The 26,505-nt window shown below is 37.6% G+C and overlaps 4 protein-coding genes across 11 annotated transcripts in view; all 4 read left to right on the top strand.

The window, feature by feature from the left end:
- Positions 1 to 1,331, top strand: part of LOC147874315 (glycine--tRNA ligase-like) — a 55,574-nt gene extending 54,243 nt beyond the window's left edge. For both annotated transcript variants that reach the window (XM_087345780.1, XM_087345779.1), the window contains one exon: positions 1,148 to 1,331. In XM_087345780.1, the coding sequence (XP_087201906.1) occupies positions 1,148 to 1,264 (117 nt within the window). In that variant the 3' untranslated portion in view covers positions 1,265 to 1,331. The remainder of the gene's footprint in view (positions 1 to 1,147) is intronic.
- A 2,329-nt stretch (positions 1,332 to 3,660) lies between these two features.
- LOC110836938 (ADP-ribosylation factor-like protein 5B) lies at positions 3,661 to 18,765 on the top strand. Of its 4 annotated transcripts, XM_022078669.2 has the most exons (6): positions 3,661 to 3,820; positions 5,411 to 5,539; positions 9,560 to 9,663; positions 10,179 to 10,387; positions 12,896 to 13,131; positions 14,088 to 18,765. In XM_022078669.2, the coding sequence occupies exons 1-6, from the start codon at positions 3,795 to 3,797 to the stop codon at positions 14,134 to 14,136; spliced, it is 753 nt and encodes a 250-aa protein (XP_021934361.1). In that variant the 5' UTR covers positions 3,661 to 3,794; the 3' UTR covers positions 14,137 to 18,765. The 4 variants fall into 4 exon arrangements, with proteins under 4 accessions (XP_021934361.1, XP_087201911.1, XP_021934363.1 ...); XM_022078671.2 differs by lacking the exons at positions 3,661 to 3,820; positions 5,411 to 5,539 and adding an exon at positions 8,054 to 8,381 and having other exon boundaries at positions 9,535 to 9,663; XM_022078672.2 differs by lacking the exons at positions 3,661 to 3,820; positions 5,411 to 5,539 and adding an exon at positions 8,054 to 8,381.
- On the top strand, positions 6,669 to 7,411 carry PIG-P (phosphatidylinositol glycan anchor biosynthesis class P). The gene has a single exon (XM_022078673.2). The coding sequence runs from the start codon at positions 6,669 to 6,671 to the stop codon at positions 7,056 to 7,058; it is 390 nt and encodes a 129-aa protein (XP_021934365.1). The 3' UTR covers positions 7,059 to 7,411.
- Positions 18,766 to 21,494: 2,729 nt separating the features above from the next.
- The window catches only part of LOC110836943 (RNA-binding protein 45), a 35,697-nt gene continuing 30,686 nt past the window's right edge, over positions 21,495 to 26,505 (top strand). For 2 of the 4 annotated variants that reach the window (XM_022078679.2, XM_087345782.1), the window contains exons 1-3: positions 21,499 to 21,746; positions 21,842 to 21,956; positions 23,262 to 23,456. In XM_022078679.2, coding sequence (XP_021934371.1) covers positions 21,539 to 21,746; positions 21,842 to 21,956; positions 23,262 to 23,456 — 518 coding nt within the window. In that variant the 5' untranslated portion in view covers positions 21,499 to 21,538. Of the gene's footprint in view, positions 21,747 to 21,841; positions 21,957 to 23,261; positions 23,457 to 26,505 lie in introns of all 4 variants that reach the window. The other 2 variants (XM_087345783.1, XM_087345781.1) reach the window with 2 other exon arrangements.

Raw genomic sequence — 26,505 nt, forward strand, 5'->3', positions numbered from 1 at the left:
ACAGAAAAAATAGTTCCCATCTAAATTAAGCAGCCCGTATTTAATTTTAAGCAATAAAAATAACAAGCCATAATATATGTTCAGAAACACTTTGATATTAAATTAGTAGCGTTTTAATAAACTGCCATGAACTTTGTTGGTTGTTTCCGACAACGGCATTCAGGGCATTGTACAGAGGTGCTAGAAAATGAATGCATTTTACAGACCGTTATTTTACAACGCAGCTGAAATAGGTCCAGGAACTATTTGTGACCTGTTAAAACTAAGCTTGTTCTGTATTGCATCTAATTTGGAACATTGTATGTTGGAGAAATTGATTGTGAAGAAATTTGAACGGGTTCTTAACAAATTATTGGTTCTGTTTCATGGTTCGTACATTGTTCTTTATAAAGCTCCAGGTTTACGAGGTTATGGAATTCAGTTTTTAGTTGTTCATTTGAAAGCCTTGTTCTTGATACTGAAATACTTACAGAGAGCTAACTGTATCTTGATGACTCTTTCAACATTTTTTCTTCAGACATGCAATGTGCCGTGATGTTATTTATATGGCATATAAAGAAAGATGTGCAGACATCATCCAGTTAGCCATGGCAAAACACAGTTTTAACTTCGCCATCACATTCAGTTGTCGGGAACTAGTCTGAAGATGGCCATCTTCTGCGTCGTTGCGCCACGTAGTCTGGTAGAAGGTTACCAACGTTTCAGAGGTCCTTGCTGCCTCCATCATCAGACTGCACGGCGCAACAACCCAGAAGACAGCCATCCTCGGACTCACCGCCGTGAAACCCTCACGTCTTACACAGGAAACTCGTATCCTGTACACGCGCATGCATCATCAGGGAAGTAACAGAGATTCAATTTAATATTCTTTTGTCCGTTAAAGCTAGGAGTTATAGCACTGTACTGAACATAAAAAAACATTTTACTTTTGCGGTCAAACAAGGGATTCATTAAGTTGAATTCCTATATGATTCATGTGACCCATGAACCAACTTTGTATGACCCCCGATTAAGCAGAGAGATCTCACCATGAATGGGTATAATTAGTGAAAATAAACTTGTACTAATGATTTAATTAGACAGCTGCTCTGCTATCAAGTCAAGCACTGAATTGTAATCTGTCACAGTAGTTTGTCTGTCGTTTCAGCTCGATGTCCTTCCGGAAGTTGTGCGCGACTTGGCATACGGGAAGACTGCTTGGAGCGCTGTGGAATCTAAGTTTCCGAAGTTTGAACAGCAAGAATCGGTAACAAAAGCTGCATGATTAGAGTTGTGACATAATGAGTACAAGATACTGTTGTAAAGTCTTAATAAACGTAATGTTGACAATATGCATTGCTTATTTCATTGCTTCCATCAGAGTGGAGAAGCTAGTGTATCTTATAACTTTATTTACAGTGTTTATATTGTGACATGACATAACAAAACAAGGATATTTTTGCAAAAGCAGAACGTTCATTTTGGTATAGGCTGATGTGGCTGTGCCATTTTTAATTAAGGTTAACTGTGGATTTTTATGTGAAATCACACTTCATTAATTCTGGGTGGTTCGTTTTCCGTAATTTCTTCATTTTCACTCTCTTCGTCGGATGCCCCATTCATATTATTTTTTCTTTGCTGCAGTGCCGTCATTATTTCTTCGTCAGTCATGTGATTAACGGCAGGAACTTCATCGTCATCTTGAATCCACGCATTGAGTTCTTCAACCGATAATTTTTCGCCAATAATATCTGAAGTTTCACGAGCGTCTTCGTCGGTGAAAAGTAAAACTTCACTTTCAGGACTACTGTTACTAGCAGTACAATTCGACCAACAGTTTCTTTCTTTCTTTCTTTCTTTCTTTCTTTCTTTCTTTCTTTCTTTCTTTCTTTCTTTCTTTCTTTCTTTCTTTCTTTCTTTCTTTCTTTCTTTCTTTCTTTCTTTCTTTCTTTCTTTCTTTCTTTCTTTCTTTCTTTCTTTCTTTCTTTCTTTCTTTCTTTCTTTCTTTCTTTCTTTCTTTCTTTCTTTCTTTCTTTCTTTCTTTCTTTCTTTCTTTCTTTCTTTCTTTCTTTCTTTCTTTCTTTCTTTCTTTCTTTCTTTCTTTCTTTCTTTCTTTCTTTCTTTCTTTCTTTCTTTCTTTCTTTCTTTCTTTCTTTCTTTCTTTCTTTCTTTCTTTCTTTCTTTCTTTCTTTCTTTCTTTCTTTCTTTCTTTCTTTCTTTCTTTCTTTCTTTCTTTCTTTCTTTCTTTCTTTCTAACTGAATTCCATGCCAGGCCTATGATATAAGACATTTTTTATTGTTAACGTTTTCAGGTATTCTTGCACCGTCATTTCTGAATTTACAATATAGGTAAGCAACTCTCGCCGGTAATATGCTTTGAATGCCCGAATTATACCTTGATCCAGTGGTTGAATCAATGCTGTGGTATTTTTTGGTAAAAAAAACAACTTTGATTCTTCCATCTGACAATTTTAACAGATCTGCCGGAGGGTGAGCTGCACAATTATCAATTAAAAGAAGATTCCAGATTTTTGGCGCGTAAATGACGTTTTACTTCTGGCACAAATTCATCATTAATCATCATCTGTTAGGCCTAATTAGTTCAGTACACTTCCCTACGTTATGAGTCATAGTACAACGTACTGTATATAAATAAAGGCTTCTGAATAAAAGTACAGTATGAACAAAAAATATCGCTACTTGGTAGGTAATGTAACGGTACGTGTTAAGAAATGAATCTTCCAGTTCTGTGTGAAGGATAATTGATGCTTTTTTTTTTTTTTTGCTGCACTATGGAGGAGATGATGTACCCGCGTTATATCCGGAATATATATATATAAACTAAAGGTATAAATATACCAAAGTGTAATTTTGCCATTTATGCTGTATGGGAGTGAAACTTGGTCTCTCCCTTTGAGGGAGGTTCATAGATTGAGGGTTTTTGAGAAGTGTTGAAGAGGATATTTGGACCTAAGACGGAGGAAGATGGATCGTGGAGCAAACTGTATTGTGATGAGCTTCACGGCCTCTACTCCTCACCTGATATTGTTAGGGTGATTAAATCAAGGAGGATGAGGTGGGTGGGCTATGTGGCATGCATGGGGGAGGGCTGCTTACAAGGTACTGATTGGTGGGCCTGAGGGGGGGGACTGGCAAGACCTAGGCGTAGGTGGGAGGATAACATTAAAATTGACCTTAGGGAGAAAGGAATTGATGGGAGCATACTGGATGCAGCTGGCTCAGGATAGGGTCTGGTGGCAGGAGTTTGTGATCACTGATGAACCTTCAGGTTTCATAAAGAAAGTGGGCTATTCACTGGCAAGCCGAGTACACAATCGACTTAAAAATATACTGCACCATGGGGTGGGTGCGTTATTGTTTGCCTGTCATAGGTTCATTGCTGTTGGCACTCTGACAAAGAATTTATAATTATTAAGAGGTAACAATAGTTAAAATAATATATTCTGTGCACAGTACAGCTAACAAACTCCATAGAACAGTTTCACTTTTGAGAACATCCCACTCAGAAAATACATGGTACACATGGTGCAAAATAATAACCGGGTGGTTCAATCCGCATTCACAAACAATCCGCCATATTGGCTCTATCACAGATTAAAAAATTACGAAAATCTCACTTATCCGTATTCCCTACATCACAGACAAGCCAAATAATTCCCATGGTTACTTAAAGGAAACAGGAACATCGTACAGTTCCTTAATACTGGTATTACTGGTGGAAATATCTGTGGGTATTACTAATATGTATACTTGGTCAGGTTATGTAGCCATATCAATGTGTGGTCAAATGAAGCATGGCAGGGGTTTGTGGCGTTAAAGCGTATCCTTTGTATTTTACATTTCAGCTTACCAATTACAGTTAATATTCTTCCACTACCCATTGAATTCTTTCTCTCACTATTGTCATTTGTAGTGGATAACATGGAAAAATTTCAAACAAATACAGTTATCCACAATATAAGAACAAGATAAAGATACAACCTTCATGTGCCGATTTCTAACCTTAGTAAATATCAAAATGGAGTTTACTATACTGGAATTAAGTTATTCAATAATCTACCTACTATAAAAAGTTTAAACCACGATATAAAAATGTTTTGAGCCAGCGTTAAAAGAGTATCTCACTCCTACTCAGTAGAAGAATTTATAAATACATGTAAGTAATAATGGTGACGGTTCTCCTAATTATTTTGCTGTAATACTGTAGTTCCAAAAATCTGTCAATAGCTATTCTTGGACCCTTTTCGTCATATATATCAATGACCTGCTGGCAACTATAAACTGTATATCCAAACCTATTCTTTTTGCTGATGATATAAGTATCATTATTACACACTCAGAATTGGTCTATCTTGAAAATATCATGAATGATGTCTTTACAAACGTAAACAGATGGTATAGAGCTAACAAACTGGCACTAAATTTTGAAGAAAGAAAAAACTTCATAAAATTTGTTACTAAGCACAAGGCATATCCTAGGTTAAATATAGGTTTTGAAGAAAAATTAATTGTGGAAGTTGAAACAAAATCCTTGGCTTACAAGTTGACAATACCTTAAATTGGAAGAAACACATTGAGTATATTACTCCCAAATTAAGCTCTGCATGCTTTGCCATGAGAACAGTCGTACCACTCATGATAATAGATACTTTAAAGCTAGTTTACTTTGCATACTTTCACTCTGTATTGTCATATGGATTAATCTTTTGGGGAAATTCAACAGACAGTAATAAAGCTTTTACATGCAAAAGAAAATAATTAGAATAATGGATGGTGTCAAAAGCAGGGTATCTTGTAGAAAATTATTTCGTAAATTTAATATACTTCCACTTGCAAGTGAATTTATACTCTGCTTGCTATCATTTGTAGTGGAAAACTTGGATAAACTTAAAAGGAATACAGATGTACAGAATTTAAATACAAAATGTAAACATTATCTCTATGTGCCAAAAGCTAACCTCACTAAATATCAAAAAAGGAGCGTACTATACAGGTATCAAGTTATTTAATAATCTTCCAATAACAATTAAAAGTCTAAATTATGATATAAAGGTATTCAAGCCTGCATTGAAAGATTACCTCTTCACTCACTCTTACTATTCTGTAGACTTGTATTGCAGAATCTGAAGTTGATATGTCAAATATGTTCTTGTACTTGTGTCGAAAGTTCTGAAGTTTATATATATTGTATAAAATGACATGTTCTACATCCTTTGGTTAAGTCCTAAGAAGGATCTATGGAATGTAAATAAGCTCTACTCTATTGTATTTGTGCAATGACCTGTTCTACATCCTTGGCTTAGGCCTATGAAGGATCTATGGAATGTAAATAAATTCTATTCTATTCTAAAATAAACTAATCGGTTTAGTTGGAATGTGTACAGAATATATTACTTAACTAATAATTCAGCACAATTACCGTACCATTCCCGTCAAACAGGGAAGCTGATATAGCGTACCAAGTCCTTAGAGTTGATCCCGAACCAAAGAGAGGTGGTGTGAGGAAAAACATACATTTGGAGGCAAACATATTAAACATGTGAGAAAGCCGTCTTGAATCGAGTCTCATTTCCGTTATCAAATTTTTGACGTGTTTACTATAATCTGTACTTAGTCTGAAAATAGTTATAATACTGTATATTTAGATGTTTATATTTGTATTAAGTCTGACATTCTGCATAAATGGAATGTAAGTACTATATCCAGGGATAGTTATAGAGCGACAGTTATTGTTATGGTATATAACTTTGGCAGGGTTTGCCAAAGGTTGGTCTGGGCTCATGTTCAGGCAGTCATATAAGTAGATGTTCTTTAGTCTGATGGGGCTACCCACCATATATGTCCCATTAGCATGGTACCACCTGTCTTATTAGTACAATACTCAACATTTCACCTCAAGGGTAAATGGAGGACATTGAAATTCTAAACTTCTGTAGTAGTTGATTTTAGTGGCCAGTTTTACATTGTATTTATTGTATGAGCAATGGATCTGAAACCCTTGGAAGGGGTTAGGGTTCTGTGTTCATTTTCACAGCTTATCCAGTTACTACTCCAACCTTCTCCAGCAAGTGACAGTTTTGATATGGTAAGCTAAGATTAACTTAGATCTTGCGGTTTTAATGTGCATTGCAAAATCAATAATGCTCACCAAGGAACACTATAGTATCTTTTGTGAACAACTTTTGGCATTTTTTAACATGCTGCCTTCCATTTCTGTGTAATTATAAAATTTGAGGATGTGCTTGATGATATTCTGGGTCTTAGTGCACTATGTAAACTCATCAGTAGAGACCAATGAATCTACACAGTGCCATGATACGGAATAAATAGTATAATTTAATTTACTTTCATGTGTGGTTTTAGATAAGTATCATATTTAAGCTACAAGTTGGTATATCGCCATCACTTGAGATGTTAACACAGATCGTTAGTTTGACCTTTCTTTAATATTTTCAGAAATTTGTTTGCTCCTGAAGCTCGTCAGTTGCGAGTTGCTGTTACTTCACTTATGGAGAACATGATATTACTTATTGAAACAATGGAGCAATTTGGACCACCAAGAAGTCAAGAGTATAGCCATTATTAGAAGTTGTATATTACGTACTTTTTAAGTGGATGAATTTGAAGATTGTTGTAATAATTTTGTGTGAACTTCTACAGACTTCACAATGCCAGAACATACGCCTGCTCCCACTCCAAGCCGAGCTGTTTATGGATTTGTTTTGTATCTGTGCTGTTACTCAGCCTTTGCGCTCTATTTTGTATGGGCTGTAATCCCTGATAGCTTCTTGCATTCTGTGGGACTTGTGTACTGGCCACAGAAATATTGGGCTGTTGCTATACCAATCCATGTTGGTCTGGCTGTAGCTGTGTTTGGTGCATTAATCTACCCAGCCGTCAATCTGACCATGACTCCACCACTTAGTGACCTTCGCACAATAACAGATCCGCATGCTCTTAGTCTACAGAATAAGATGTTGCCTGAAGGGGGGATACCTCCTGTCTCAGACATACCAATATCACAAGTGTGCCGGCATCTGTATTTGGATTCAAAATAGAAAGATTACAACTTCACAAATCCAGAAGATACACCTGTTACCACTCCGAGCCAAACTATACAGTTTTGGCTCATGTCTGTGCTTGATATTCTGTATATCTCTGATAATTTCTTGCATTCCATGGGACTTATATACTGGCCACAGAAATACTGGGCCATTGCTGTACCAATCTATTAGTTTGCTTGTTCAGAATGTGACATTGTGTCCTGGACATGGTAGTCTTCCCCATTGTTGTATGAACAAAAACATGTACTAAATGGTATGTTATGTGTTGATTGTAGTCAGTTGTGATATATTCTTGCTTGTAGTTGCCAGTGTTTTAGAAGAATATACAATTTACATCTTCAGGTCAACTTAACCTAACATTACTTTCACCTTTAGGATACCTTAAAGATTGAGACAGTTCTTTCCTCTGAAACTAGACCAGTTTCATTACAATCATGGTTCTCTAGAATATTTTGAGAAAGTCATGTTAGAAAGTAAGTGACTTTAAACACCCACTGTCCTTGCAAATAAACAATTTGGATTTAGGAAAGCCATTTTCAGTTTTACAGATGAAATCTTAACTGTTCTTAATAATAAAATGCACGTTGGTGGGATGTCTTGTGATCTTTCTAAAGCATTTGATTGTGTAAATCATGATTATTGTCAAAACGACATTTTTTGGAGGTGGCTGTCTGCTGGGTTGTGCTTTGTAGTGTGGTCGAAGTTTACCGACGTCCTTGCTACCCCCATCATCAGGGGAGCAAGGATTTCTGAAACGTCTGTAAACTTTTACCAGTCTACACAGCGCAACAGCCCAGAAGACAGCCAATCTTCCGATTTCAGTAAAAACCTCACACTATTCCACACGTACCCGACTACATGTGATCCTGAAATCCCACAATATCACTTTTCTCAGATTGGTGCCAGGACGATCATAGTGCAGTGTGAAGTCTCTTGCCCGTGATTATCTTTGGCATGTTATCTATGACAGTTACTGGTTCAGTATATCCGACGTGACGTCACCGTAGAAATCTGTAGAGAGAATGCAGTGAGATAGTTTCGTCAGTTTGCGATAAGATTAATTAGAAGCAGATGTTACATACATTTTGGTGTTTTGTTATGGCACTTGACCATCTTCCATTTTAAATTTTTCTACATTAGTGACTGAAGATGAAAGATATACAGAACAATGTGTTAGGTATGCTGTACAGTTTTCTGTCGGTGATTGTGGTCATTTGAGTGCGACAAATGGCCTACTTAATGCTTTCTAAACAGGATTAATTTTTTATTCTGCAAGAACCTATGTTATGGTCGTGCCAACCTCATAGAAAGCTGAAGGTTCGTGTGATTCTGAAATCATTTTCTTTGTGTTTTTGTATTTTGTTTGTGTCCCGATAATCCACAAGTACCCTATGCTCTTTATAGAATAACATCTGTAAGAACTAAGCTGGCTGTCAGTGGATTTGTATTAAGTGCATGTGTTCTAATTATGTTTATAATAATGGTTCTTTTACTCTAAAGAATTTACTTCAGTTGAATGTTCTTAACAGTTGTAAATTTTTTGAAGAAATTATTTCCTTGACATAATTATAGTGACTGGCTACAGACTGGACGACCGGGGTTCGATCCCCGACGAGGTCAGAGGATTTCTCCTCTAGCCTCTGCATCCAGACCGGTTCTGGGGCCCACCCAGCCTCCTATCTAAAGGGTACCGGGGTCCTTTCCCGGGCGTTAAGCACGGCCGGGGCGTGACACTGACCGCTCACCCCGTCTAATGCTGAGGTCAAGATTTAGTAGGAGCTATACTGCCTCTCCCCCAAGCGCCTGCATGGCGTATAGTGGGACGGCTTTTAATTATTTTATTCTGGATCATGATTGCATGATAGTGTTGTTAGGTGTTTTGTATTTGAAGTATTTTATGAATGTAAATGACATGTTCCACATCCTGATCATCATAATCCATGGAGTGCACCTGTTATCGGTTTGTCTATAAGCCTTGTTTATTCATCCATCTGCCTAATGATATCATTCTTTTTTATTGAAGGAATGGTCCTAATCATTCACTGTAACTTTTTAAAAATATATTGATCATAAAGAATTTAAAGCTTTTCCAGTACAGGGAGAAGCATACTTTAGACACTCATTGGCTGTTAAAATTGTAGAAACACTAAGTTTCTTTGGTTTATTTACCTTCCTCCATAATAGTCCTATAGTATTCTTACCTCCAAATAGAGTCCCAAAGAATTTCTAATTTTTGTAATAGATTTTTATGTATGTAGAAGTAAAATATGTTTATGATGCTGAGATTTTGCTTTGAATTTGTTACCTTCCAGTTAAAAGAATTGCCCTTAATGCATGCATATATTTTAAACTTTATACAGATTCCGTCATCTTAGCTGTCACTATAGTAAGGGCCTTAAAAATAACTGTTTTTTTTACTGTTTTCAACATTTTGTATTGCTACATATTTCAGCATTTTGTATTGTTACAGATTTCAGTATTGTGTATTGTTGCAGTTATACTGTGTACATTGCCTTTGCAAACTTGTGCATTGTTGTGAGAGCAAGGGTAAACATGGGGTTGTTGTTTACAAAAATTTGGAGCTTATTTGGTAATGAAGGTAAGATAAAAGTTTTATTACCTTTACATTATACACCTTTTACAAATAGCACTATTTATGAATTCTCATGTACGTTTTTAATGTAAAAGAATTGTGACCTCAGTCTGTTCGTGCATTACATGATCAGAATTCTCGGCAGCATACGGAACCATGCGAATTACTAGTGCAAATAAATATATATTATTTTACACTTTTAACAATTACCAGGAGGTAATCAGATATCCCTCTTATAAGAGAGAGAAATTTCTGACCAAAGTAAGACTTGAAAAATGTTTAAAATGTAATATTTTGCGTGGCTCTTATTATGTATGAATTACATGTAGCAGAAGGCAGGACTTTTCGCTACAAATGAAAGTGACAAAATCATTTCAGGTGATCAGTATTGATTGTTGTTCCTGATTACTTCAGAAAGTTTTATCACAACAGAACAAAACCTGGCTCATCAGCTGTGTTGCCTTGCTGATATGGAGAGGTTTAAGTGAACTATTTGCGTGAGCTGATTTTTTGTTCTGCAGAGCACAAGATCGTGATGGTGGGCCTGGACAATGCAGGAAAGACCACAATACTTTACCAGTACCTGATGAATGAAGTTGTTCACACATCCCCTACTATTGGTTCAAATGTTGAAGAAGTGGTTTGGAAGAATATCCATTTCATAATGTGGGATTTGGGTGGTCAGCAGTCTCTTAGAGCTGCATGGAGCACATACTACAGTAACACGGAGGTACTGAGATCTCAGTTGTATATTTCATCTTTGACAATTACTAGTATCGAGGTGTAAGTGGAGTCGTATTCATTCAATCACCGTTATCCTGAATTAAGTCGTGGGATTTTACTTAATTCAAAGATTGCCATCTTCTGGGTTGTTGCACCGTGTAGTCTCGTGGACATCTACCAGACTACACGGTGCAACAACCCAGAAGGCGGCAATCTTTGAATTAAGTCATGTTTAAAAATGTTGCTGTAATTATATTATCCCGAATTAACTTGTAGCAGTTAAAATTTTGTTTCTGTGAATTACGGTAGACTCGATTATCCAGGTTAGTTGGGAAGAATATATTTTCTTGGATAATCGGAAACCTCTGATAATCCACAAAAATTAAAGAAAAGCACACAAATGTAACAGATACGTATGTTTATTTAAAGACGTACTATTTAAATTTTTAAAGATTTGCTAATAACAGAAAGGATTTTATATAAAATTTGATACAGTACATACTATTTTTTTAATAAAGGATTCCAATGGGCTGTAATAACCTTCTGTTGTTGTGAAGTTCAGATTTGAGTAACAGTTAGATTTTTTTAATATGTTAAATAATTTAATTGTTGTATTTATTGCTTTCTTTTTAAATGTTGAACTTGTACATGGTTTCTAAATTAATTCTTAATATTTTTTTTAATGATATAGACCCTGGTTAATCTGCCCCCAGGTAATCGGGAGTTTACTGTATTATCTTGAGTTCTTTTGTTCCTAGCAATTATTTAAAATTCTCACCAGGTTGAACCAGTGATCAGTAGGTTACTGACGGATGCTATGCCTGATACATTTATTTTGCACTTCTTTGTTTTCAATTTGACTGGTTTTTGCAAATAATTATGGTCACAGATTTGACATGTATATTTTCTGAATTATGGAACATGTAAGTAACTCTGACAGTTAATGATGGTAAGCTGGAATTCAGTTGTGTCCAAGGCCGAGAAGTTTTATTTGTATGTTAGAAACGGACACATATGCAGGCAAGCTGTACGATATTTGGAAGTGAAAAATTCAGGTGTACCACACAATAAGGCAAGTAAAGCTTCAGAGGGTTAAAGTAAGCGATTTGCTAGCTGTAGGATATAGCATAATTTAATTACTGCGAATAGTGTTGATAAAAAGAGCTGTAGTTGTGGGCTGTGTGAACTGTATACAGTATTATGTTTTATGCTCAGAATAATGTTAAGTATGCAATAGTTTTGGCTCAATCAAATATTAATTAAGTATACTTTCTTTTGAAGATTTCTGTCTTCTGGGTTGTTGCGCTGTGTAGTCTGGTCGATGTTTACCAACGTTTCAGAGGTCATACTGCCTCCGTCATCAGGGCGATGAGTATGAAGATTTCTGTCTTCTGGGTTGTTGCGCTGTGTAGTCTGCTCGATGTTAACCAACGTTTCAGAGGTCATACTGCCTCCGTCATCAGGGCGATGAGCATGAAGATTTCAGTCTTCTGGGTTGTTCCGCTGTGTAGTCTGGTCGATGTTAACCAACGTTTCAGAGGTCATACTGCCTCCGTCATCAGGGCGATGAGTATGAAGATTTCTGTCTTCTGGGTTGTTGCGCTGTGTAGTCTGCTCGATGTTAACCAACGTTTCAGAGGTCATACTGCCTCCGTCATCAGGGCGATGAGTATGAAGATTTCAGTCTTCTGGGTTGTTCCGCTGTGTAGTCTGATCGATGTTAACCAACGTTTCAGAGGTCATACTGCCTCCGTCATCAGGGCGTCCTGATGACGGAGGCAGTATGACCTCTGAAACGTTGGTTAACATCGACCAGACTACACAGCGCAACAACCCAGAAGACGGAAATCTTCATACTCACCGCTGTGAGAACCTCAAGTCTTACATACTTTCTTTTATTTGCTTTTGATTCTTCTTCTTCTATGGCCCTCCGGTCCGTATTCGGTCCATGGCCTCCTCAGTTCTCCTCTTCCATTCAGTCCTCTGTTAGGTCCGTCTGTGCGAGGCTTTGATTGAGGTTTCGAAACATCTTCCTTTTTACGGCGCAAGGTTGTTAGCCTTGCGACCTACCCCCAACCTGGAGGACCAGGGTACCTGTCTTAGTCTGACCTCTCCCCCTAGGGAGGCCCTACCAGTAACTATGCTACCGCCAGCATAGCTCTTGGGGTCACTGAGGTACTCAAGCCCCACCACCACGACAAGGTGCAGGTACCATTAAGTGGGGATTTGCTTTTAATTACTTTAGTGTATTTCTTGAAGATGGCTGACTCTTCTGAATTGTTTCATCATGTAGTCTGGTAGAAGTTTACTGACATTTCAGAGGTACTTGCTGCCTCTATCATCAAGACTACGCATAACAGCATCCCAGAAGACGTTCATCTTCGGTTTTAATTAACTCATCGATTGAAAATGGGAAGTACATTTCTGGAGCCTGGGTGGGATGTTAAATGGCATATGGTATCAGAAGAATATGAACAAAGCAATAACATAACTTATAGTCATGATTTCTCCACAGTTTGTGATTGTGGTTATCGATTCTACGGATCGTGAGCGTCTGGCGGTGACGAGAGAAGAACTGTACCGAATGCTGGCTCATGAAGAATTATCAAAGGCAGCTGTTCTCATATATGCCAATAAACAGGACTTGAAAGGTTCCATGTCAGCAGCAGAAATTAGTAAACAGTTAGACCTTACGTCGATAAAGGAACATCGGTGGCAGATCCAGTCGTGCTGTGCTCTCACTGGAGAAGGGTGAGAAGATTCTTAAATCTTATCTCACGCTACACGAAAGAGAGCTGATTTCTCTTAAATGTGGCATATCAAAATTACCTGAGAGCAGTCATATGTGAACGTTCAGTTACACGTGAGTGTGACTGAATAGTTTGACTCAGTAACCTGTAAGATGTCATGGAGTAAGTTAAGATGTTCAGAATGTCGGGACTATTAGAAGAAGGTCCCGTCTTGTAAGATATCTCAGAATTATTTTCACATTTATCAGTTACTTCCAAAATGTTACAAATTTATAATAATTAGCGGCAGAAGTTCTCTGCAGCAGGAACTGTAACTCGGAACATTTTTAAATGATATTACATGATTTTTTTTATATATAATTACAAGATTTGTTGTAATAAATGAACAATTGTTGCATTACAAGAGTACTTGTTTCTTGAAAATCACACAAAAGAGACTGTAAAGCTCGTTGTGAGCTGCACTTTAAATTTGTGGTTTCTTTCAAACTAGATTAAAATTAAATTTCAGTTTTTATACGAAATTTTGTTCATCGGTTGTTTGCTAACGCTACTGTCAGTAGTTCAGACTGTGTAATATTGAATGTTAGCATGGCAAATGAATATTCAAGAATGGGGGAGGAAATGATTATGACCTAATTTAAGGATGTGCTAATGGCATTTGTCTGGAGGGACTGAGGAAAAACTTCTGTCAGAATGGCTGGTTGTCTGGGCTTAGATTTGGATTGTGGGACCTCCTGAATATGATGCTTTGATACTTGGTTGCAATGTTGGTTTTACCTCTATGGAACAAAATTCCATATTTTTGCTTTTAAAATACCACGCAAAATTTCTGAAGCTGGTTATATTTCTGAAATGTGCAGTTTTTAAATATAGATGAAGGAAAATGTCCAAAAAATATGCATCATCTTGTTGTGGGTCACGGTATTGTCTTATTTCTATAAAGTGTTTCTTTTTCAGGTTGTACCAGGGTCTGGAATGGATCTGCAGTCAGTTGAAGAAAAAGTGACATCAGGACTTTTTATAGTGATTTTTTTTATGGCATGTAATGAATCAAATCAGAGGAGGTTGTAACACGCAGAACATTTCTGCATAGACATTTGTTAACTTTTTATGTAAACTTATTTTTGGCCCATCTTTAAATCTTCCGATGTTGGAAGAATTTGATCGTGTGAACTTACGATGAATAAAAGGGACATGATACATCACACTTAAATATGCAGCAACACTGTAAATATGAACATGGACATGAATTAAACAGTCACTGGTGAACTGCGTAGGATTTGAGGTTTCCACGGCGGTGAATCTGAAGATGGCTGTCTTCTGGGTTGTTGTGCCGTGTATTCTGGTAGAAGTTTACCGGCATTTCAGAGGTCCTTGCTACCTCCATCCATGGTAAACTTCTACCAGACTACACGGCGCAACAACCCAGAAGACAGCCATCATCACTGTTGAACTATTGAATTAATTTAAACTGCTGTTACAGAGGCTGTGTTTTTGTAGACTTGCCACTTTCAGACGTTTTGGCATTGCATTCGGATGGCATTCATCGTAGGCAGGACAGATATTTACTGTAACAGATGTAAACTGTATCGAGTATGGATCCCATTTCATCGAATCTGCAGTGGTCGGAATTGGAGAACATGACGTGAAAGTGATATAAGTGTATTATGCAATTTATTCTCTTTGTTTTAGTGTTAGGGTCTGTAACGTTTATTAATCTTCTCGGTTGTTACGCCTTTTTATGCTGTTGACTGGGAATTCTTTAGTATGTTTTTGACTGTTGATTCTGTGTCGTTAACAGTAGCTTAATGTTGATCAGAATGATTGTGAGAGAGTAATTCCATTATATCCTGGATATGACACTTCCTGATGATGACTCTTAATTCTTAATTTGTGCATCTCATAGTAGATTTTCTGCGAAGGAGTTTATTTCATACCATTTCTGATAGGAGAATGGCTTTACCAAGGCAAGGGCCTATAGACACTGAAAAAGGCTTCTTTTTTTTTTCAGATAGGGGTAAACTGCTGCTGTTCTTATGTTTATGACGTTTGTTATGGTTTATTACCCTTAAAAATTAGATGTTATTATAATGATAACCGTCTCTATTTTTTTCAAAATTATTTTTGTTAATAGATTTCCTTTTTGTCTCGCACAATGCACAAATAGAATGTTGTGATAATGTAGGCGGTTATCTTTATGGTAATAAAATATAACAGCGCAGATATGAATTTATAGGATTTGAGGTTTTTTGACAGCAGGTATAAAGGTGGCTGTCTTCTAGGTTGTAATGTGTGGTCTGGTAGAAGTTTACTAACATTTCAGAAGGATTTGACTGATTGCATCATCAGGGCGATGATGATGATGATGGAGACAGCAAGTGCCTCTGAAATGCTGGTAAACTTCTACCAGACTGCACAGCGTCACAACTCAGAAGACATTCATATTCAGATACGCATTAATTTAAAACTGTAGATATTATTCACCAAACGAATGTGATAACATACAGCACTTCAGGTGGCTGAACGGTGAATAAACCATATCTGAGAACAATCTCTGCTCTCATCCTCAGGGCTACGCCTGATCCTTTGTTACGCCCTTGCTGCCAGGAGTCTTTCATCAACTTCAGTCATTGCAAAAGCTTCACTTTATACAGTTATTGTCTTTTTTTAAAATTTATTATCTTTCTCACTGTATCTGTCCATTTTTATCATTAAGATAAGTTCTGCTTTCATATTGCCTTGAAAGAAATACTGAAACTCGGCAGGTGGCAAATCTAGTGGTAGGCTGAGCCTCGTGTCCCAACTTTTTATCCCTCTCTGACACTGACTCTTTACTTACTGTTGCACTGTGAATTAGCAGGAGAATAGACAGAGTTTGATCATAGATGAAATGAGAAATATTGATTGTAACAAAGTTTACAAACCCAAGACTTTAACGGTGGGATAAAAGAAATTTGAAAGAACACTGAAACTGTCAACTATGATAGATATGCTTCTAACTAGCTCTAAGAAGCAGAATACTTCTTTACAAGCTAATAGTTACTCAGCTAGTCAAGAAATTCCATGCCTTTTATGAAACCGTAAGGGTCGGTACTGTGTTCACAGAAGTCCAACATGAGACCATATCCTAACCAGATGAATCCTGTCCAGATCCTCGCATCCTATTTCTCTGAGATCAATCGTAATATTATATTACCGAACGTCGTCAGGTGTTTCGCACTCCTGCTTGTTTGAGAGGTCCCGGGTTCAAATCTCAGTCCAGAGGCCAGCTATTCTTACAGAGGTTTTTTGTGGTTTTCCTCAGTCCCTCCAGGCACGTGCTGGGGTAGCACCTTTAATTAGGCCGTGACTGCATCCTTACGCAACCTTTCCAATTCATTATCATTTGTTGCTGTGTAGTCTGGGCTACTGAAAAGGCAATATAAAATAAATTATTGTTGTATTCATGTCTGTGCGTAGGTTCTCCAAGTGGTCTCATTGCTTCAGGATTTCTCACTAAAATTTTGTATGCATTTATCATCAGTCCCATGCAATATGCCCTGCTCATATCATACTCCTCCAATCCCTCTGTTTTTTTAGGGCGAGAGAACCGAGTTTCTTACCCATGTAAAACAAAAGAATAAAATATGGTTTTGTATATTTTAATCTTTACGTCTTTGGGACAGGAAGACAAATTGTGAACTGAATCTCACTGAGCATATCCCAAATGTAATCTACTCAGAATTTCTTAATGAATGTGATACTGATTCAGTACTGCTGTTCTCTAACATTTGAACTTTGTCATAGGATACAATCTTACCAACACCATTCAGCATGGTGTGCATTGGTGGTTAGCATGATTCACGACCCATCAGTACATGGGTTCGATCGGGACCGCGACATTTAACGTATGTCTCATGTTTAGAAAATGTGACTTTTATTTGAACGTGAGGAACACCAATGAATTCATCTTCACACTTGCGTTTTGTTGGACATTGCTTGAAATATTGATCAAAAGTTGCTGAAATAAAGTACAGTGGATGGTAAACATATATTGACAGATTTTTTAAGTTTTCATAGTGGTGAAGACGTTGATTGTATTCTTCCACGTTGCGACACCATTTAGTCTTGTAGGTGGTTTCCGGGAATGTCTCACTATGAAGATGTAGGTGATACATTCCTCTACAAACTTGGTAAAGACTATCCTTTGTCACAACCCGGAATATTATACAATGAACGCACGTTTAGACTGTTGTCTGAAGTCTTAATACAACTGTGGTGATACATTGCATTATTTATGCATTCCTTCGAAGCTAAGCTCTGAGGTAAACTGCTTGATTTACACTTTTGCATCTCAATCAGGGACCTATTCTGACCCAGTTATTACTCATTTATCCCAACTTCTTTACGCAAATGCTGTCATAGTGCCCAGGCCCGCACCGAGCATATCTGCCGCCCTTATGAATAAGTACTAAATTTTTCTATTTTTAGATCACCAAGTTTAATTATGGATGGATTTCAGTTCTTTTTAGGGCCCCTTCAACCATGGCTTCTGTAGGCAATTGCATACTTTGCTACCCTCTGGCGCCGCCCCTGATTTTCGGCACTCCAATGCAATGCTTCATAATTCTGTGGCACCTTAGCAAGTTGCCGCCCAGGTGCGATGCACCCATAGGGCAGCGCGGCTCTGATAGTACCTCTGTATAACATGATTATGCCCTATTTACTCCGAGCTACCATTTACAATCATTCTCTCTTCAGTTCATACAGTCCAGTTAAATTACGTTATAACATAAAATATTGAGACATTAGTGTCAAAGAGAAGTAAAGTTCACTTGTAATGATTATTGGAAGTAATTAATTACAGAGTCCCGCGCCATAGCCGCGCGGTCTGAGGCATCATGCTTCAGACCGGCGATACGGAATGCGCGCTTGTTCGAGTCTCGGGGTAGAAGAAATTTTCTCATGAGCTTTCGACCAGTGTATGGGACCGGTGCCAACCCAGCACCGTGAGGAAATTGGGGAGCTACAATGAGTAGCGTAATCCGGTCAGGAAAGCTAGCAATGGCTGGGGGTTCGTCGTGCTGACCACACGTCACCCTATACCTGGTTGGATGACCGTTCACCTCTGCTTAGGCATGTGAACGTGAGACCAGCAGTCAAGCTAGTCGGCTTTGGCTCTGGAGCTGTTACGCCACGGATTTAATTTTATTTTTTTAATTAATTACAGATATGAGAGAATACAGTGCATATGTGGAAACCAACATAGCTAAGCATTTTTGTTACAATAATATTTCCCATGGATACTAATCTCAGGTTGCTGAATGTGGAGTGATATAATGCATGGCAGACTGAAAAATATTGTTTCAGAATTCTGATTTAAATTGTTGGTGTGGATATTACAGAATTGTTTATTCTGCCTCCCCCTCCCAAATGAGATGTATATTCAGGCAAACCAATACAGTCCATTATCTGGTGGCATTTGTTTTGTACTGTGTTGCTCAGTTCTGTACAAAAAACAGTTGGTACTGTGTTGTGTCTGGATGTTGGTACATCAAGCACATTCCAGTGTATTGTGCTGTGTTTATGTGAGATGTGCTTGCTGATTCTGTAATGGTGCCAATACCATAATAAAAGAAAGAATCTTCCATTGCAACATGATTATTATTCAAATTGACATATCCTTATTTCTCAAAAATTACCTTGTTTTCTGTTGGTGTGATGACTAATGCATATTTACAACTGAAATCATGTGTATTAATAATATTTGTTGATTGTTATGAGCAATCACGCATTCTTTTGAGGTGAGTGACCACTATCTTATTAACCCACAACTGGATCTTAGCCAATTGTTTCTGGTGACTGTTGTTGACACCACAGACCTACCTCTTGAACTCGCTTCTCAACAAAATCAAATTAATTGAAACCACAAGATGGAACAAATACAGTTATACCAAATTGTGGGGCCTGGGGCATTTACATTGATATGCTAACCTAACCTAGGTATGACCTTAATTGGAAGTTACCTGTCATTAAATGGGGCATGTGTCACCTGTCAGTGAGTAGTGTGTTGTGGCGAGAGGAAGGCCTGTGCTGTATGGACATTTACATATCAGCTTTGTGGTGTTAGTTTTTCTGTAATAATACGTGAATTGCAATGAAACCTAAATTATTTACCACATGTATGTTTTCAAAATATATTAAATTTTTCTGCAACAGTTGGTCTTGTATGCATTCCTGCACACAGACACCACTTTCACAGTCTGGACACCAAAACAATGTCTCATTGTCCTTATGCTTTTAATATACAACACTTTTCTTTTTGTTGTTCAATAAATTTTACTATGACAGATTTTTGTAGTGTTTCACTTTCCACAATTCATTATAAGTATTGCGCAGTATTACAAAGTAACATAATTTCACCATGAGATTTAACAGGAATTATTATGCATGCAGTTTCTATGAATACCATCAGATGATAATGACAAAACCAAACCTTGTGACATAGACAGTGACTGATTATTGATTTATATGGGCTTTATGATGATTATGATTGTAACAAGAACTGACCATCCCTTTAATAGGTATAATAATAGGTTAATTGATGCTAATGATGGAGCAAATTAATGGCAAAAAGAATGATCATCCCATTATTATGTTACAGATGAAGATTCTCATGTTGCTTATATTTTTATGACACATACAAAGGAATAATATGAGAATTATTGCCACTCATGACTACCTTTGTTTGACTTTAGACTTGCAGCAGCAAACCAAAAGCTTCTGCTGAGCAAAATTACAGGTGCGAGAGAAGTGCACAATATTTAATTCAGTGAGTAAATATCTGAATCGTTCTTAATACTGGGTAAGCTGCAAGTTCTTGCTCATTGTATAATTCTAGAAACCATTTTGAATAATGACAGTTGGTCCAACTTTGGAATTCAGATTTTCAGTGCGTCCTTGCAGCACAGATTCAAAGGCATTATACTAGGGATATGTGGGTGCTTTTACAAAGTGACTTTATTGCCGATATTCATGGGACTGATATTTAATCCTTTTTCAGATATCCAAACAATCAAATAACAATAAACGTGCATGTGAAAGGGATTTTTTATGTACCAGTCAATGAATAAGCACTCAAAGTATTTTAATCTCTGCAATAAATCAATTCCCTTCCTGCCCACCGAGGATGCACATGTTGTGGTTATCATGTTTATGCCTGTAACAAGACCGAAAGATCAACATTTCCTTCCTCCGTGGCTCTACGGTCCTCTGAGGACCGTGGCCTCCCTAAGATCGACATTTAGCGTGATTTATTGTGATTTAATACAGAACATGAATTCCTGTTAAGTGTAATTTTTACACCAAACTTGGCATTCTTATTCCTTCAGAACCAAAAATAGAAAATCAAAAATCTTGGAAAGTTTACTGAGTTCAATTTTCGGTTAGGGCGGTTCCTGTAGCTCCGAAACTAAACGCGATAGAAGAAGGGTGTGAGATGTTCGTATCGGCGAGATTATTGCAGGAAGCTTGAAAACTGCCCTAGATTCGAGTCCCATTGAAGATGTTTGTTTCGGAATACTTTTCTCATGTAAAATTCGATAAATATCCAATGGTCATACCTATGGAATGCTTTTGGGCAATAACGACGTGCAAAAACTTTAAACACCTATCACATTTCCCCGCAGTAACACTGTGGACACACTACTAATGACTTTATAAGCATAGATAAGGGACACCGATCTTACAATGAATGTTAAAGCAGTACATGACGTGAATTGTACCCTTTTAACCCTTCATCCCTTATTCGTTTTGGTAGTTTCCGCAAATCGTTAATTACATGGGTGGTTCTTATTTTCACCTTTAACTCTTTCACCCCACCAGTTCGTAACTTTGAGCATTGCTCACACTGAGCAATTATGGGTTTCTTATGATTCTTAGAGAAAAGAGGGATTATTTCGAAGACGGCTGTCTTCTGGGTTGTTGTGCCTCGTAGTGTGGTAGGAGTTTACCGACGTTTCAGAGGTCCTTGATGCCTCCATCATCATGGCTATGAGTAAGCTACACGACAACCCAGAAGACAGCCGCCTTCAGTCTCACCACCGTGAAACCTCAAATCCTACAGGGATTATTTCTTTCTTTGTAAAGAGATATGTGTTTTCTTTGAAGCAGTGGATCTTTAAATATTATGTAGACGACCTTCGGCTTCAGAGAATTGTGATTATAAAGCACAGTATCGTACATCATTCAACGATCGTAAAGTTCGTTTTTGGTTTTGGATCTTTAACAACGAGCAGCATTTATTTAGATATGTGGCCGTGGACTGTGAACATGAAATCACAGAATATTTTAGAAAGTTATCATTAATTTATTTTGGTCTACTCATACAATCTGTGCCTCGTAATGCGTAGAAGGAACACGCAGACAAAATGGCTGATAGACGAAAGTATAAGGAAGAAAAGGATCGGGATGGTTTTGATGTCAGTAAACCGAAACTTGATGAACCACCGAATTCAAGATTGTTTATAGTTTGCAACAAAAGTATTACGGAAGAGGAATTTCGTACTGCCTTTGAAAAATATGGAACTATTGAAGAGATATGGGTCGTCAGAGACAGAAGCACTGGAGAGCCTAAAGGTGAAGTAGCCTACAAGCTGATGGACGGTGGCTGTTGGTGTAGATCTGTATGATTTCAATTTTATGACAGGTACTTTACTGGTAATATGTTTTAGGTGTCACCTATATTAAGTTTTCAAAGACTTCGGAAGCAGCCCTGGCACTGGAAGAAATGAATGGTTGCTGTATAGTTCCACATCTAAGACCTTTGAAAGTTATGATTGCACATAGGTAAGTACCACTTTAATAAATTCGTTGTTGTTCGGTATGTTTTGCTTCAGGTGGTAGAACACACAACATATTACTGTCAGTGTATTTGCATATTTGTATTTTCAAGTGATTCATAACGTTCCAATTATTTTTTTGCAGTTTTACAACATTTGGTTTATAGTATCCAGCAGATTTAATTGAATAACAACATAAACTTCCTGCAGTTCCGATTAAAATAAAATTGAAATGAAAGAAACGCCATCATTTGCTAGTACAGACTGTGAATATAGTGTCAGTTTTATGTTTATTGTAGTTTTTCAGTGTTGGAGTCATTTTGATATTTCACCAGTCAGTCCATGGCAGTCCTACTGCCTACATTTATATTGAATGTAAATGCTTAAGGCATTCTTCCATCTCTCCAAAATGATGGTGGCATGTAGACAGATGAAAATGTGTAGCTGAGCGAACATACAGTTTAATTTACCTTGGACTTTGAATGTGATAGACAACTGTAAATCTTTGCTTTTGCAAACTATTCACTAACCTTTAGGTTTGAGGTTGGAAATTCTACCAAGTCAGACCATGAGAAACATGTAATTACTAGAATAATTTGTTCCTTTACTGCAGAAGGGTTGGTTATGTTATATTTGTTCTTTGTTTGCTATGTTGTGCTATTTTTATTTCCATAGTAAGTATATAGTGCTATTCATTTATTAGCAAATTGACTTTGTTTGCTACAAATTGAGGCATCACAAGTGATATTTACATTGTAATATTATTGCATATAGCCACGGTGGTCTAGCGGTTAGAACGCTGGCCTTGTAATCCCGGGGTCTCGGGTTCGATTCCTGGCGGTGCCCGAATTTATAACTTGTGTTGGGCAAGGCCGTGGTCTAGGCAACACGGAGTTTTCCTCCGTGGCATCCCAACAATTACTCCATTCACACACAGAAGAAGGCAATGGCAAACCACTTCTGGATCATCTGCCTAAAAATATATATGAACAGGTCCCAGTCCGAGAAAAGGATGGAAGGATCCTGTTCATATGGACCTGTCGTTAGACAGAACACTAAATAAATATAATAAATTATTGCATGTTACAGAATGTGTTTATAGAGGGAGATTTTTGTAAACAGAAATAAGAATACAGTGTATTATTTAGTGTCCAACAATGTTAAAATGTTCTAGAACCTGCATTCAAAGAGAAATAATTTGTTGTGTTGGTACATGGGAGCATATGCTGATTTTATTCAGTCCATGAACAGATGTATGAAGGGCCAAATGTCATAGAATCCACATTGAACACAGGACATTTTCTCCTTTCAGCCGTGATCAAGGCTCAAAACGTGAAATGAATGAGGAAGAGAGATTGTTACGGTTATTTTGCGTGGTACCTAAGACGACAACTGACCAGATGCTGCGAGATCATTTTAAGCAGTTTGGAGATATAGATTATGTTTCCGTCGTTAAGGATCGAGAAACAAAGGAGAGCAAAGGATTTGCTTATGTCAAGTTTCATAAGTATGTACTGCATATATGTGTGTATGTGTGAATGCTGGTCTCTTATTTGAAAGGATTGTTTATTTATTATTTGTAAGATTTTCTGTGCCATGAGTGCTTTATCACCATATCATGATTGACAGATACTGATTACATTTGGCCAAGTAGATATATGTATATGGGATGGGCACGAAGGTGACCCTTGCACTGCAACTTCTGATTTTGTGTGCTTCCCCATTCTGATGAGGTAGTAACCCTGTATAAATCATGCATACAAACAAAAACTGTTTAAAAATAGTATTAAAATATATTAAAATTGTCCGTCAATCACAATAAAGTAATATAAGATAATTAAATGGTTAAAATATTATCCTTTGTTCCGTATCGAGTACTCAATTTACATATGGAACATTCTCGACATGTTTCGGCTTTCATAGAGCCGTCATCAGGTGTATGTTATAAACTCTTAATTCAATTACTAATTTTTAATTTTCTTATCATTTCTTCGTTTTTCACATTGTATCAACATTTGTTGTTGTATTATATATCATTGATACAATCGTATTGTCGGAGTGATGTTAATGCTGCGTATATTGGTCAGAGAAGTAATATGGAAGTTGTAAGAGGAGAGATCAGAAGTACATCATATCGGAGCGAGGTTGGTTATTGACAACAAATGTTGATACAATGTGAAAAATGAAGAAATGATAAGAAAATTAAAAATTAGTAATTGAATTAAGAGTTTATAACATACACCTGATGACGGCTCTATGAAAGCCGAAACATGTCGAGAATGTTCCATATGTAAATCGAGTACTCGATACGGAACAAAGGATAATATTTTAACCATTTAATTATCTTATATTACTTTATTGTGATTGACGGACAATTTTAATATATTTTAATACTATTTTTAAATAAAATCACAATATAGCGCACCTACAATATCTTAAAAACTGTTTACACATTAAATAACACTTTGTGCCAAACACGTTTCAACCTCAAGAGGTCATCATCAATGGCAGAAACATTAATTCATTAGTCTTGTCTATTAATACCCGTGCAACATTGAAGTTTACAGTCCAGGCACAGACAACGCAAACCACGGCTCATCGTAGACCGACAACGGAAACCTCGAGTAAAACTTGGGCCAGTGGACGTTTAAGTTGAGTAACCCAATTTAGATAATACACCAACTCATGCACAATTAAACGTTCAGTGCGGTATTAAATGAAGTATAGTTTTATAAAGTACAATCTTTTACAGTGCTTTATAGCAAACCATCATTTAATGAATTGTATGATTTTAATAGATTAATGAATTAATGTTTTTGCCAATGATGATGACCTCTTGAGGTCGAAACATGTTTGGCACAGAGTGCTATTTAATGTGTAAACAGTTTTTGTTTGTATGCATGATTTATGTATCAATAAACTGCATGGTAGGCAAGGTTTTAAGTAGCCCTGTGCTAGCAATAAAGCACAGTATCCTACTTAATGGGATCTCATGGTAGTCACCTGGCTTCAGGAGAAGCTTGCACAAATGGCAGATTTAAAGTACAGCCTCACAGTGACACGATCTTGTGAGGCTCTTTCTGTTTCTTGGTTATACCGTCTGCTATTGGGGCTCCTTACCTTCCCCAATTTCATGAGACGTCTCTTGTCCTGTTGGTAGTTCTGTCACATGTTTATTTTTGAGAGCTTGCTGGACTTCAAGAGGTGAGTGGTTCTTTTGACAAAAGGCCCATCTAGGGAAGCCCCTTGCATGTCTTTGTATTAAGACGGACTGCTGATTTTTATGGCGTTTCCTGCAGACTCAGTACTTCATAGCTTATCTTGTTACATTTCCAGAAATCCTCCAGGTTGGTTCAGATCCTGTAAATGGGCGCAGGAAGCCCATTTTGGGTAGCTGGTCTGCAATTTCATTGGCATTAATTCCCCTATGTCCCAGCACCCACACCAAATAGACGTCGTTGTGTACAGCCAGTTTCATAAGGGATGTATGGAAATCCCAGACCGTCCTTGAGTGAGTTTTCAAGTGCTTTGATTGTGGCTTGACTATCTGAGAAAATTTAAATGTTTCTATTATGATAGTTCTTTCTTGCCATGGTCATATACCATGGCTCCAGTGACTTCATCTATATACCAGATGAGTTGGTCTTGTTTTGTGGGTAAAATGCCCCTATCCCATTCACTTCTGTTGGTTAACTTTACCATGAATGGTTTGTTGAATTTATTCACAGCAGGGGCGATAAAATGCCGCCCCGCCCCCCTCGCAGATAACCCCTGACCACACTACTCAAGGGTCTGCCCAGACTGTGTGGCTGTTATGTTAAAGCTTTCCAGCATGGTTCTTATCTATCTTACGATGGTAGATTCCATCTATTGTTGTTCAGTAAAGTAAAGCCGTCCCACTATACGTCACGTACACACTTGGGGGAAGAGGAGGTATAGCTCCTCATTCTTGACCTCGGCACTAGATGGGGGGGCGAGTGGTCGGCATCACGCCTTGGTTGCGCTTTGCCCCCGGGAAAGGACCCCGGTACCCATTGGATAGGAGGCTGGGTGGGCCCCAGAACCAGTCTGGATGTAGGGGCTAGAGGAAAAATCCTCTGCCCTTGCCAGGGATTGAACCCCGGTCATGCAGTCCATTGGCAGTCACTATACTAACTGAGCTATGCTGGTTCATTGTTGTTAAATAGCTTCTATTATTACATAAAATGAGGTTCTATCTAAAGCACCATCTATATCAAGGAACACCCCTAGGTCTGTTTCTGTCTTAATGCAGATTTAAAATCCTCATCACATCCCTTAAGCACGTCTCCGCCAGTTTCTCCATCGTCTTTGTAAAAATGATGACAGGCTTATTGGACAACATGTCCTAGCCTCAGTATAGCTTGCCTTCCTGGGTGTGGGTATAAATGTCTCTGTTGTTTGCCTCCAGGCTGTAGAAATACTTTCAGATGCCAGGCAATCTCTAAATAAGCGATACAGTTGCGAAGTCAGATGCTCCACATCTGTAATATTGCAGCTGCAATTTTGCCCGTCCCTGCTGATGAGTAGATACTTTG

Source organism: Zootermopsis nevadensis, unplaced genomic scaffold, assembly GCF_977971745.1.
Source record: "Zootermopsis nevadensis isolate Lab colony 2312 unplaced genomic scaffold, Znev_1.0 Znev_ptg000009l, whole genome shotgun sequence".
Taxonomy (NCBI): domain Eukaryota; kingdom Metazoa; phylum Arthropoda; class Insecta; order Blattodea; family Termopsidae; genus Zootermopsis; species Zootermopsis nevadensis.